The sequence below is a fragment of the Trachemys scripta genome, chromosome 1, assembly GCF_013100865.1.
Source record: "Trachemys scripta elegans isolate TJP31775 chromosome 1, CAS_Tse_1.0, whole genome shotgun sequence".
Taxonomy (NCBI): Eukaryota; Metazoa; Chordata; order Testudines; family Emydidae; genus Trachemys; species Trachemys scripta.
In genome coordinates, this window is record NC_048298.1 from 326,491,716 (window position 1) to 326,506,586 (window position 14,871).

Consider the following 14,871-nt stretch of genomic DNA (forward strand, 5'->3'; position numbering starts at 1 on the left):
GAAGTCGGCAGGAGATCGTCTCCCATCAACACAGCACAGTGTAGACACCACGGTAAGTGGCTCTAGCTACGTCGACTTCAGTTATGTTATTCACGTAACTGAAATAGCGTAACTTAGATCAATTTACCACGGTAGTGTAGACCAGTCCTAAGTCACAAAATGAGTCACATCTAGCAAGGGACATAAAAAATAATAAGAAGAGGACCTCTGACAAGCTCTCTCACCAAAGGCTCTAAAGCAAAGTAAGCAGTCCTGGGATAAGAGGGAAGGTCCCTCATGGATCAGTAACTAGTTAAAAGATAGGAAACAAATGATAGGAATAAATGGTGTTTTCAGAATGGACAGACGTAAATATTGGTGTCCCCCAGAGGTCTGTATTGGAACCAGTACTAATCAACATATTCATAAATGATCTGGAAAAAGGGATTAACAGGGAGGTGGCAAAATTTGCAGATGATACAAAAGTACTCAATATAGTTAAGTCCAAAGCAGACTGTGAAGAGTTACAAAGGGACCTCCAAAACTGGGTGACTGCAACAAAAGGGCAGATGAAATTCAATTTTGATAAATACAAAGTAATACACAGTGGAAAACATAATCCCAAATATACATATAAAAATTATGGGGTCTAAATTAGCTGTTATCACTCAAGAAAGATCTTGGAGTCATTATGGATAGTTCTCTGAAAACATCCACTCAATGCGCAGCAGCAGTCAAAAAAGCTAATAGAAAGTTGGGAATCATTACGGAAGTTGGGAATGATTAGATAATAAGACAGAAAATATCATATTGCTTCTATATACATTCATGGTACGCCTACATCTTGAATACTGCACGCAGATGTGGTTGCCCCATCTCAAAAAAGATATACTGGAATTGAAAAGGTACAGAAAAGGGCTACAAAAATTATTGGGGTATGGAACAGCTTCCATATGAGGAGAGATAAGTAAGACTGGGAGTTTTCAGTTTGGAAAAGATAATGACTAAGGAGGGATATGACAGAGGTCTATATAAAATCATGACTGGTGTGGAGAAAGTAAATAAGAAAGTGTTATTTACTCCTGTTCATAATACAAGAACCAGGGGTTACCCAATGAAATTAATAAGCAGCAGGTTTAAAACAAACCAAAGGAAGTATTTCTTCACACAACACACAGTCAACCCATGGAACTCCTTGCCAGGGGATGTTGTGAAGGCCAAGACTATAACAGGGTTAAAAAAAAAAAAAACTAGATAAGTTCCTGGAGAATAGGTCCAGCAATGGCTATTAACCCGGATGGGCAGGGATGGTGTCCCGAGCCTTTGTCTGGGCTAGATGGAGCTTTGGTCTGACCCAGTATGGCCATTTTTAAGAGGTTCCTAAAATATATTAGAAGAAAGAGAAAGATGAAGGAAAGTGCAGGTCCTCTACTTAGCGGGGAAGGAAAGCTAATAACTGGTGACATCAAGAAGGCTGAGATGTTTAATGCCTATTTTGCTTCAGTGTTCACTGAAAAGGTTAATGGTGACCAGATACTCAACACAATTAATATTAACAAGAGAGAAGGAACACAAGCCAAAATAGGGAACGAATGAGTTCAAGAATTTTAGAGAAGTTAGATGTATTCAAGTCAGCACAGCCTGATGGAATTCATCATGGGGTACTTAAGGAACTAGCTGAAACAATCTCAGAAATGTTAGCTATTATCTTCAAGAATTCATGGAAGATGACTGAGGTCCCAAATCACCAGAGAAAGGCAAACTTAGCATCCATCTTTAAAAAGGGGAACAGACAGGATCCTGGGAATTATAGACAAGTCAGCCTAACTTAGATACCTAGAAAAATACTGGAACAAAGTATTAAACAATCAATTTGTAAGCACCTAGAGGATAATAGGGTTATAAAGAAAAGCCAGCATTGCTTTGTCAAGAATAAATCATTCCAAACCAGCCTAATTTCCTTCTCTAACAGGTCTAATGGCCTAGCTAGTGGATGGGGGGGAGGGAGGGGGAAGCAGCAGATGTGCTATATCTTGATTTTAGTAAGGCTTTTTTTAACAGTCCCACATGACAGTCTCATAAACCAACTAGGGACACGTGACTTTATAGTAATTTCATTTAAGTGGGTGTACAACTACTTGAATGACAATACTCCCAAGAGTAGTTATCAATGGCTCGCTGGCAACCTCGGAGGGTATATCAAGTGGGGTTGCACAGGGATAAGTCCTGGATCCGGTACTATTTAATATTTTCATTAATAACTTGGATTACGGAGTGGAGAGGATACTTCTAAAACATGCAGATGATAAACTGGGAGGGGGCTGAAAGCACTTTGTAGGACAGAATTAGAATTCAAAACAACCTTGACAAATTGGAGAATTGGTCTGAAATCAACAAGATGAAATTCAATAAAGACAAATGCAAAGTACAACACTTAGCAAGGAAAAAATCAAATGCAAAACTACAAAAGGGGGAATAATTGAGTAGCTTATAGTATTGCAGGAAAGGATTTGGGGATTATATTGGATCACTAATTGAAAAGGAGTAACAATGTGATGCAGTTCCAAAAAAAGGCTAGTATCTGGAACGTATTAATAGTGTTATATGAAAGACAAGGGAAGTAACTGTTCCACCTTTATTTGGCACTGGCGAGGCCTCAGCTGGATTACCAAATCCAGTTTTGGGCACTGCATTTTAAGAAAGATATGAACAAACTGGAGAGAGTCCAGAGGAGAGTAACAAAAATTATAAAAGGTTTAGAAAACCTGACCTATTAGGAAAATGTTAAAAAACAGAGAAAATTTAGTCCTGAGAAAAGATGACCAAGGAGGAACCCGAAAACAGTCTTCAAATAACTGTTACAAAGAGTACAAGGATCAATTGTTCTCCATGTTCATGAAGGTAGGACAAGAAGTAATAAACTTAATCTGTGGCAATGAAAATTAGAAACACCTCTACCCCAATATAACACGACCCGATAGAACACGAATTTGGATATAATGCGGTAAAGCAGCGCTGGGGGGGGGGGGGGGGGGGGGGGGCTGCGCGCTCCGGCGGATCAAAGCAGATTTTTTGGCTCCCAAGGACAGCATTATATTGGGGTAGAGGTGTATTAGAAAAAAATTCTAACTAAGGTTAGTTAAGCTCTAGAATAGGCCTCCAGGGGAGGTTGTGGAATCCCCATCATTGGAGATTTTCAAGAATTGATTGGACAAATGAGTTTACTTGGTCCTGGCTCAGTATGGAGGGCTGGACTTAATCTGTTACGGTCCTTCCAGCCCTACATATGATACTAATTATAACATTACCTTTTTAAGTAGCTCTCGCTTGCTTGCAGAAGTCAGTTCTTTGGGAATCTGCAAATTGGCATCCACACTTAATCGATGCTGTTGCTTTGGGGCTCGAGGTGACAAAATTCCTTTACTGGCCGCCCAGATCTCCCTGTGCCTCTGATGAGGAGATTTACTAGGTCCTTGATGTTCGTCATTCTGTTGTGAACTGAAAATAATAAAATCAGGTTAGTTAAAATATACATTGTTTCTTTATACAAGAAACATTATTTACTACATTCACATTAGAATTGATTCCATCTAGATCTGATGTGCTGCTGCAACAATGGAAACTGAGCATCAATGATTACACTAGTTTGCCAGTCAAAATGTTTAAAGGACATATCCTTTGATAGCTGAATACTGCACACCAATCCTGCTCCTACTAGAGTCAATAGCAAAACTCCCACTGATTTCATCAGCAGGATCAAGCTCAAAATCAGTAACTTACTTTTTACTTTCCTCCCAACCAGATTTCCATCTTTTGCTTGACTTGGAACCTTGCCAATTTTCCACATTCTCCTTTGGTTCTGGAGTGGACTTTGTAGAATGCTGATTTGCGGTTTCCTGTGGTCTGTCTTCCTGAGTTTTTTTCAGTCTCCTTGGATCTCGTGCATCCTGTTTAAGGTTCCTCTTATTAGAATTTCTTTCTTCCCTTGTAGTTAGTGTAAATTCTTCAACATGAGATTGCTTAGGCCCTGACTGGCGGAGCTTTCCAATTTTAGGAGTCGAGGAAGTAGGAGACAAACTCCTCAGTCTTCTTTTGGGTGATCTCCTCTCTCTTCTCTTTGGTGAGTGGGTAGATGGTGATCGAGACTTAGGAGAGCGTGATCGGGACCTTTTTCTATTACTTGACCTCCCAAGTTTTCCACTCTGTTTTTCTGACTCTTCTGTAATAGAGTCCTGTTTTTGAACAATGCCATTAATTACTTTATTTCTGCTGCCAACAGGTCTGTGTTCAGATGTCTTATGTTCCTCTTTTTCTTTTCTCTCCATACTTTTTCTCTTTTCTTTTGTGTCATCATCTTTACCATCTGGCTTCTCCTGAAGATGCTTTTTTAATCTTGGATCTCTTTTACTAATTTCAGATACTTTCATACTCTCACATTCTTGGCTTTTAGCATCTTTAGTATGGGATAACTTGCTTTTCAAAGGGGACGGTGATTTAGATTTTGCATCTAACTGATCAAGTTCTTTCTTCTGTGTTTTCTCACTTGATTTTAACTTTTCTTGCTTTGACAAATTTTGTTTTTCAGCCTGCACTGTTTTGTTTGCCTTGATATCAGATTGACTTGTGGAAGATAGAAATTCTTTCCTATGACTTTGATCTTTAGCATGAGAAGAATGTTGAGCCATCCTATTAAGACGAGGATCTCTGTTTACTACTTTGACATCATGAAACTGAGAAGATGGAGATGGTCTGTTTTTTTCAGATTGCACAGAAGCCTGGTGAGGAGCTTTGACTGTCATATGAGGAGTCTGTGAAACATGTTGTTTGGAAGGTGCTTGAACTGAACCCATGGTGGTTGCCCCTTGTTGAACACTAAGAGAAACTGCCTAAAATGGGAGGGAAAAGAGTTAGCATGTAAAATATAAGCTCTACATCAGTGTTACTCAGCTGCACTGAATCTTGAAAATCAACTACAGAAGAAAAAGCTTTGAAAGTTAATGATTAAACTAGTTTAATTCAAAATAATCAAGCCTAGGACCAGTCCTCTAAGCACTTGTTCTGAAATGCAGTAGCATTACAGAAAACAGAAATGAAGATCAAGTGGAAAAACAATGCAATATCAATGCTACATAAAAGACTACTTAAAATATATATATAATCTTTCAAAACATGAAGATTCTCATGATTGTATTTCAGGGTTTTTCCATATGATCCCAAGAAATCACGAAAAAGTAGAAATTCAGGATATGAACACATGATAGGCATGGTGATACTGACACATTTGGGTTTTGGGAAACAAACCTGACATGACTTGAAAATATTTATATAGGCTTCCTGCTCCAGTCTGTCTATGTTAGAAACAAATGTTTTGTTTTCAAAGAATGACTGGAATAAAGACGGCTGAAAATGCATGATTTATGTGCTTTTAACATGTATACAGTATAGTGACTACTACAAAAGATGGGAGGGTTAGCGCTGTGTTGCTAGACATACATCACTTTGGGAAAGCAAAACAACAAAAGCTGTAAATTGTAATAAAAAGTAAAGTTGCAATAAAAAGTCTTCCATCACTCCAGTTTTGAATAAAAAAAAAAAACACTAAGATATTTTGAAGTAATACATATTTAATCCTAAAGCCCCTAATTTTACAATTAGCTCCACGTTGGAAAATACCACTGCAGGAGCAGGGCCTTATTCTAAGACAACTTGGATTTCCCAAAAGGGAGAAAACTGCCATATTCCACTACATATATAGCGAACAGTGGAGCCAAGATACTGTTTTAAAAATAATTAAAAAAAAAAAAAAATTTCCATTTGTCTTGTTCAAAATAAAATCCTCCATGTATGACAAAACTCTATAACTCCCTACTCACCAACTGTGCTTTAGTCTGTTCTAGCTCCAGCTCTAATTTTTTCTGTTGAAGTTCTAACAACTGTTTTTGCTTTGCCAGCAGTTGTTGTCTTATTAGTTGCTCTTGGGTCAAATTCTTTTGTATTTCAGGAACAACTGGAGGAGTTGAGGTACCAGATGAACTGACTGTAGAAGCAGGTGCAGGAGATTCCTCAGGCTACGAAGAAAAATAATTTTAAGGACATTACAACTCTTGGCGGGAGAAACAAGTGGAAGAGGTTCAAAATTGTAATTGAATCTCATTTAACTGCTGAATGGATACTTTATTTCATCTGTATTACAATTTACCGACTATAAATTAGTTTTTAAGTTTCATGAAAAAATTCATTAGAACATTTAAAAATGTTGCACAATTCAAATTTTCAAACAGTGATTGCTTAAAAAATATCATTTAATACAATTTATAAATAGGCAATGAATATTCAGCATTTTAGTTAAACTCCAATTTTGACATGTGAAAGATAAACCCAATTAATCTTTAAATAATTGAGAACTTTGTCTTACCTGTCTGCCTATACAGATCATCTACTTCTTCAAAATTCTTTAATAATGGCTTAAAGTGTCAGCAAAATGGGACACGTAAACAATAAAAACTGCATCACCATCTGCTCATGCAGAAATCATATTAAAACTTACCGATTTATTTAAAAACTTAGGATTCACATGGATGCTAGAAGTATTCACATTTGGGGGTAGAGGTTTAATTGGCCAAGCAGGATCTAATGAGTTGACTCTGACATCAAGGGCATACAGTTTCTTCAAAGGGAAAATTTCATCCCATGTGGAGCGTAATTTAAATAAACTTTTCCTAGTATTTTCATCCACCTAAAAACAACAGAACAATTCTATGGCTTGTTAAGTTAATATAAAACAACTTTAGCACATGTATAAAAAAATTTATAATTTCAGATATTTTATTCTATACCTGCACTAACTTGGAAACTTTATACTTTCGTTAAATCTTTAATGAACACAGCTGAATATTTAGAACGAGGCAAATTGTTCTAAGAAACATACAGATATACCAACAGGACCAAGTACAGCACCTGTCCAATGTAGGTTTTAACTGAAGAGCATATGTCAGTTATTCTATGAAAACCTTAAAATAGCACAAATGTGTATGTGGATTTATTTGCTGCTTGAAAGACATTTGAGGGTTTCATAGCATATTACCATCCTCCTTAACAGGTTTTTCATTTTGTATATCAAAATGTTCAAATTTCTTAATTTTGCCCAATTTGTGTAAAAAAAAATTAAATACTGACAGACAAAAAAAACTATACAATATATAAATCTAAAGATATTTACAAAGTGGAAACTTTTAGCAAATCAGAGAACAGCCTTATAAATATTCTGATTTACTGAGCTTTCAAGTCATTTAGACATTGGGCTTCTACATTACAATGTTTTGACACTGTTTTTGCTCAATAACAGATCATTGGAAAACTATTTGAATAAATGTAACAAAAATAAAATTACCTAGAAGTCAATTAAAGTTTTTGTTTAATTGTATAAGGACATGGATCCATAAACTATAGAGTGCTAAATCTCTAGTGTATCTATCTTTTTATAAGCTCTTTCAATAGTTTCAAATATCCTACCATGAGCTGAATTAGAAATTTGTATTAAAAATATTCAACTGGTAAGTTATTTGTTTAATTAATAAATGTTTATAATATGAAGACCCTTAACTCAATGTACCACAACAGCTGTCCCATAGTCCATATGTTATTTAAGCCAATACATTTTTGCTTTTTAGACAATTTTTACTGCGGTGCTAAATTTTTCAAGAAAAATTGATACAAGACATAATCTGGAAGGTTGTTTTAAGTTTCAAACTAAATTGAAGCATTCCAAAGAATTCCCATCAATAGTGTACTCTGTAATCCTTAAAGGAAAGATCTACCTATTTTTTTCTTCAAAACAGTAGTTTGAAATTCACAGCAAAAATAGCTGCAAGGACTGAACCGAAAATCTGACTTCTCTTGCTAGTGACCATCTTACTAATAAGCAAGGTTTATAACAATGTCAACACTGGAATCCAAGACAGTATCAACTGGCTTCTATCCATTTTAATGCAAATTTAACTATTAAACGTGATATCCATTTAGTATTTAGGTATTAAATAACCATTAAAACAGAATATAGTTGGGAGTGGTTCAAAGTAAAGGATGGTAAACCTATGAAGCTCAGAAATGTCAATTATAATCCACAGTTCTAGATTCTGTTGCACTGGAAAAGCATAGACAGCGCTTTTACTGGTGACCTATCATCATGGTTTAACACACAAGACTTTACAGAACTTGGAAATGTTCCTTTAAATAGTCTACATTCATCAGTGCAATCTATTCAACTATTCACACACAAAGTAAAAATTAACACTTAAAAGAAACATTGAGATCCTCAATGTGATGTAAAACCTGAACAGAAAATGCTAAATATCCACCAAAATGTTTGTTTAATTTTATCTGCTAAATTTATGGGATGCTATTTTATCTTGATATGCCAAAAATTACATAAGGTAACCACCTAATTTCCAGTTCAGTTTAAATCCATTAAGACCCAGTTCTTCAAAAACTTTACTCAGGTTTGCCTTTCTTCCTTGGGAGAATAGTCCCAATTATTTCTCGTGATTAAGGATGACAAACATGAATAAAGAGTTTGCAGCATTGGACCCATAACTTGGTCACAACATTGACTGAAACAAAACACTCATTTGTAACAGTAGTTTTACTTTCTTAGAAAGCCTTTCACCATAGGCCACTAAAAAATGTCAATGTGTCACTGACTTGCATTCTTTATAGTTAAGCACTCATTTTTGCCACTCCAGGTGCAAAAAAATTAAAATGAACAATAAAGTCAACTTCAGCTACAAAAGGCAAAAATAATCGCCCTCTTTAAAAAGAAAAAAAAAGTGAGAATAATGTTGTCCAAGTACTTTCTTTGCATAAAGGGCATTCACTATCTTTAAAAAAACAAAACAAAAAAAATCAACTTGTACCACAGCAATAGATCTTACCAGATGTTATATTACATGACAGAAAAAATGCTAATATGAACTTCTCTAGTGAGATATACCACAGAAGTATGTTCATTTAGCAAAACTTCACTTGATAATCACCATGAGCTGATAACCTCTATCTTAAGTACTTCTAACAGCTTTTCTTTTATGATACATAACAGTATAGTAAAAGACAAATTTAAAAACATTCATTGTTATACTTCACCATGCAAGAAAACCCAACACTGAAAGGCAAATATTTATTTATACAGGAGACAACTTTGATTAGACTACAGAACTTTTCTGAAAGCATATGTACCTTTTCAAATACACAAATAAATGTTGCAACTAGGTTTTTAGTAAATGCAGTAAGATACTCTCTTCCAACGTTCTTGACAATGGAATCCATAAGGTACATAACAGGAAGCTTCTCTGTAGAAGGAGCCTGAAGTAATAAGAAGAAACTGAGAAGTTTAGTATAACAAACACATTTGACGTTTTTAAGATTAAAGGATAACCAATCCCAAAAATATAGGTCTCTATTTCTGGCTGACACTACAAATAAAAGGATTATTTTGTACACACTGAACTTGTAAAGTTTATTATCAACAAGTACCAGGCTGTGTGTCTACCAAACAAAAACCCAAACAGTTTAGTTATTTGTTTTAAGTTTGTGTATGAAATGACTTGGGAAAAAAAAAAAAAAAATTAGCACACCAGACAGTGCTATTAAGTGTTTTGAATGTAACTGTTTCAGGTACATTTGATAGATTTTAAATTAACATGAAACCACTATTAGCTAGTGCTGGAACTTCTAATAATTATGACTTGTATCAACTTAACGCTGTTTATCTAGATTTCATGTTAACGGAATTCAAACTTCTAGCAGAAAGGCCCCAAAAATTTAACTCTGTAGATGTAGATTATATGTTGAATACGACAGTCTTTTTGTAACCTACATTTGGAATAGACTAAAGTTACTTCACTGCAATCCAAACGAACATGAGGAGTCTCAGCCTTCTATAGCAGTTGTAGTTATTCAGTCGGCTTTTCGAGCTGTATGCAAAACACGCAGCTAAAACAAGAAGTTCTAAACCCAAACAAAATTCAGCTATGAGGCTGGTCATGGGAGTACGGATGAGCTTGTCTGGAAACCAAGATTTTCACTGAAGGTAGTCTTCAAACTCTGGACTCTCCATTGTCAAAGGAGCAGGAATTTTATTTTTAAGTTCATACACAAGATTGGTACCGACTTTGTGCAGTAGGACTAGTGTGGTGGTGTTGAGACTGGTACAGCAACTTCCAAAGCAAATGAAGCCTTGTTGGCCTAACCCCCCAAAATTAATTTTAATGTCTACCATTGGCTTTCACAAGCAGAAGGCACAGCAAACTTCCAGAAAGCATCAGCAGGTACACAGACTTGTTGAAAGGACAACATAAAAGACACATGTTGTGTTAACTGTGCTCCTCTTCCACAGGAACTTCCATTGACAAAACTTTTCCCATCTGCCATCCCACAAGTCCAGGTATAAAAGTCAGTATATATTTACTCATAGCTAAGTTTAGACTGAGTTGTCCAATGGGTCCATAAATCATTAATGACACCTCACTTCACAAAACCCATTGTCCAGACAAGCGTGTGGAAGTGCTCTTGCTTTACAGTTTTATATTTAGTACCTTTCCCGTTAGAGTGGCTTAAGAAAACTGCAGACAAAATTAATATAGGTCTACAAGTCTTGTATATGGGTAAATCAGAGCCAAACTATGTTGTGTTTTCACTCTTAAATGTATTTTTATTTACATTTTCAAACCATTCCACTACCATGACCTGAAGCTTGCTCAAAGAGGCAAATAGGGGGTAATTTCTTATTAAACCTAGGTAAATATTCAATGTGGTAGCAGCCTATGCTAATTTGTATACATAGTGGAAAATTAAATTAGTAGATGGCATTTCTTAATATGTATTAGGAAGGTGCAGTTAAAACATAAAAACTAACTGTGGTAAATGCACAATATGGCTTACATCATCAGTACACTCCCTAATCTGGGTATTGAAAATGTGCATATTTTAACACTATCTGAACTTTACATATGAGCTAATACAATATTGTGTGAAACAGATACACCTCTGGCCTTAGTAAGCCAAAGACTATGTGTCCAATGCTGCTTGATATTAAAATGGCTGGGATGGTTTCTTCTTAAGGTGGCTTGTTAAAAAACCTTTTTTAATTGTTTAAAAAGAAAACAGGAAGATTATAATCAAAGTCAGATTTCAGTGAAACACACACAGCTGTCTGACCAGCCCTTATTCCCAAGAGCTACTTATACAGTAGGAGCTATACATTTTTCCATTTCATCACTGAGTGTGTTTGCACACAGTCTCAATATACTCAGCTACGCTTAAAGTTCGAGATCTTCTGGATCCATTTAAACTAGTAGCAAAGTCATTTTAAAAAGTGTTTTAACGGTCACTTGCATTACACACCAGGTGTGAAGTAATCGCAGGTGGAAGTACTTCAATCTGGTAAGGAAGTCAGCCTGTTTTACCATTGACTCGTAATTTAGAAGAGTTATATAGCAAACCCAACGCTGAATACTTCAGTCATTCAGGTATTACATTTTAAGAACCAGGGCTTAGATAAGGCTGGAATTTTTAAGTCTTCATTTCCGGAAGTGTTTATTAGGTCAATATAGTTATCAAGTACTCCATTAATCACAAAAGTGAATCCTAGTTTGGCATGAACTTTGGTTTTCAGATGCCAATACAGTTAGAATACAGCACAGAACTCTTTCTACTAGCTGAAAGATACCACAAGACACTACCCAAAAGCCCAGGGAGCTCAGCATAATAACCAGAACATTGAAGGATACTAACTATAAACTTGTTTGCATAGGGGGGTTTGGCCTTCATCAGAGAATGCTTGCTGTTCTCTTTCAATTAAATGTATGAAATTTGTTGCTGAAGATGTCCGTCTCTGTGGGGTTTTTTTTTTTTTTTTAATTAGTTTTCTGAAGGATATGAACCTTAAACTCATTTTGATATCTGAACCCCCAGTCATGTCACTTTTGAACACTTAACAAATAACCATGTAAATAATAATGATTTTGGAAACAGATTCTGCACTAAACAATGGTAAATAAAAAGACAAATACATATTTTATACTTTTATTTACAAATTTTATAATACCAGTCACACAGTTCAAAACCATTTATTAAAATGTAAAGCAAACCACTCAGTTTTACACTGAACAGAAACTGTCTCCAGGCAACACTTTTTTTTTTTTTTAAAGTGGCTTAGTAAAGGAGGTCAATTTCCCAGGAAGAACTAAAAACTTGCCTTATATAACCAGTCACTAACAGTAACTAGGCAAAACTAACCAAAGATACAGGATTTAAAACATGTTTAAAAAAACAGGGAGGCTCTAAAACCACCCAAAAATGAAAAAATTCACAGCATTGGTATTTATGACAAATCATTTAATATGCACATCCATTGCCCCCGTATTAGATATAATGATGAAATCTATTAGATTGTGAAATCACCTCCCCAAAGAAAAGGCAAAGCCCAGCCCCTGAAGACATTTAGAACTAGTCTGGACAAGGGGCTGGAGAACCCACTGAAGGAAGCCATCCTGCTCTGACTGAAAGACAGATTAAATATAAATAACTTTAGAGGCCTTTCCCTCCCCATCTAAATTTTACAATTTTCCCTATGATAAATCTCAATTTAAAGCCACAATACAAAAGCCCTAGACCACCTAATAGTGGAAGGAACAGGGGAGAAAGAGGGTGTTGTGTTGATGGGGTGGGGATGAAAAGGAGCTATTTTACTGGAATTAAATTCGGGGCTAGTTAAAATCCTCTGCTAAAAAAAATGTAAAAACTTCATGTGCCCATGGCTGACTGATGTCAGCAACTGCCTGGGTTGGGCTTTGAGGGAGCATCCTTTTTCCCCTTTGTATCATGTGCTCTCAGGCGCCATGTTAGGATCCTACAAGCTGCATTTCTTCTCCTCTGCCCTGACCAATAAGCTTCTCTAACCAAGTTAGATTACACCCACCCACCACACTAAGCTTCTAGTCAGAGCAGATAGTCTATAGCCTGAACAGACTCCCCACACCAAAATAAACTTCTCTAAGGAAACAACCCCATTACCGCCACACAAACTTCTCTAACCAGAACAGATGTGTCCCTGCTTAAATAAACTTTTCTTTATCAGGGCAGATTCCCTCCTCCCCCTCCCCCGATGTCTTAAAAAGAAAAAGGGGGAATCGCCCTGGGTTTCAAACTATGAGGGAGCTGCATTTAGCATCCAAGAAACAGGAAATCTTTGTTTTTTTCAAAATTCCGGTCTATTTTTATTTAAACTACCCAGAAAAAAAGCTACATTTTATTGCCCCCCGCCCCAGAACGTCGTTCTAATTACACTACAAATGACTGAACTGATGGGTTTAAGCGTCAAAACAGAGACACAGAGTATCATCCCCACGGCCAGGGGACCCCGGCTGCAGGGCGAGGTGGTCCTACCGCCCAGTCACTGCCAGGCCGCCATGTTGTGCCTCGGATTTACACGGGCCTTCATTCCCATTCTCCATACTCCGCTCGGGGCGGCTGCGGGGGGCGACTCCCGACCCCTCCCCGGACGTCAGGTTCCCTGTCACGATTACCCCCCGGCTCGGCTCGGCCGCACGCTAGTGTCGTGGGGCTGCTCCTCCGCGGCCTGGAAGGGGCCTAGACTTCGTGTGGAGAGAATGAGCCCCCCGGGGATCTTGCTCCCTGTCAGCGTCTGGCATGGGGGCTCCCCGCCTGCCTCCTCCGGGCCCTTCGTCCCCTGATGCTGGCCCCGGACCCCCGCCCCAGACTCCCCGAAGCCGCCCGTCCCCCGCCCCTCCTCGAGTCCTGTCTCCTCCGATCCGTCCCTTTCTCAAACCCCCCGTCCTGCTCCCCGACCCCCATGGGCGGTCACCTGTCTCCAGCGCCCCCCCCATCTCCATTCCTGCTATCCCCGCCTCCTGCCTTCGCCTAGTCCCCCTCCCCCACCACCCAGCCCCCGCCCCGGGTTTGCCTGTCTCCCCTCCACACACACACGCTACCCCCCCGCCCGCAGCCTGCCTGCCTCGCCCCTGCCCGGCCTGTCCCCCCAGCAGTATAGGTAGGAGTAGTAGTCGGTGGAATATAAAAACCTTGGCGATTTGCGCCTCGATCAGGGAGACGATGTCCTTGGCGAAGGGCACGTTCTCCTCGGCCAGGATGGTCAGCATGTTGATGTGCGGCTTGCTGTTGAACGTCAGGTCCTCCAGCGACGACTGGTAATCGCGGCACGCGTCCTCGCGGGCCTCGGCGCCGGCAGCGCTGCTCTCCGGGCCCGACATCCTCCTCGGACCGGGGCCCGCGCCAGGACCCGACCCACCGACCGAGAGCCCCCTCCCCGCGATCCCCCGCCGCTGCCGCCGCCGCCGCCGAGCGATGCCGCCCCTCGCCGATGCCTTCGAGATCTTCTACCGCATCCTCCGGGCCGTGGCTCCCGCTGCTGATGGTGCCGCCGCCGCTGGTACTACTGCCGCCTCCCCAGCCGCCGCCGTCTCAGTCTCGCACACACAAAATGGCGGCGGCTGCGACTCGCGAACTTCTTCTTCCTCCAACCGTTGCGTCATGTGAAATTGTTCTAAGGGGAGGGGGGGCGGGCGCTTGGGAAGCCCCTTTTGTTCCCTTACTGTGTTCTGGTTGGCTCACTCTTAGTCCTCGCTTTTTCTGATTGGCTGCCTATCGCCGTAACTACTTGTGATTGGTTGCTTCTTCTCCTGATTGGTCCTCGCACTAAAACCAGGGTCCGGCGCTCTGAGTTATAATTGGTTGGTTTCTTTCTTCGCTCTCTCCTGATTCGTTGTGGTTTTTAATCCCGCCTCTCTTTACTGGTTTTCATTTTGATTGGTTCTCCTTTGTAAACCCGCCTTTCACCGAAGTTCTAAATTATGATTG

General features: G+C 38.9%; 1 protein-coding gene across 2 annotated transcripts in view; it reads right to left on the bottom strand.

Annotated features, from left to right (window-relative positions):
* Positions 1–14,549, bottom strand: part of PCF11 (PCF11 cleavage and polyadenylation factor subunit) — a 28,491-nt gene extending 13,942 nt beyond the window's left edge. For both annotated transcript variants that reach the window (XM_034759068.1, XM_034759067.1), the window contains exons 1-6: positions 14,076–14,549; positions 9,211–9,336; positions 6,527–6,715; positions 5,853–6,047; positions 3,760–4,865; positions 3,288–3,477 (exon numbers count right to left, since the gene is read on the bottom strand). In XM_034759068.1, coding sequence (XP_034614959.1) covers positions 3,288–3,477; positions 3,760–4,865; positions 5,853–6,047; positions 6,527–6,715; positions 9,211–9,336; positions 14,076–14,264 — 1,995 coding nt within the window. In that variant the 5' untranslated portion in view covers positions 14,265–14,549. The remainder of the gene's footprint in view (positions 1–3,287; positions 3,478–3,759; positions 4,866–5,852; positions 6,048–6,526; positions 6,716–9,210; positions 9,337–14,075) is intronic.
* Positions 14,550–14,871: the final 322 nt, after the last annotated feature.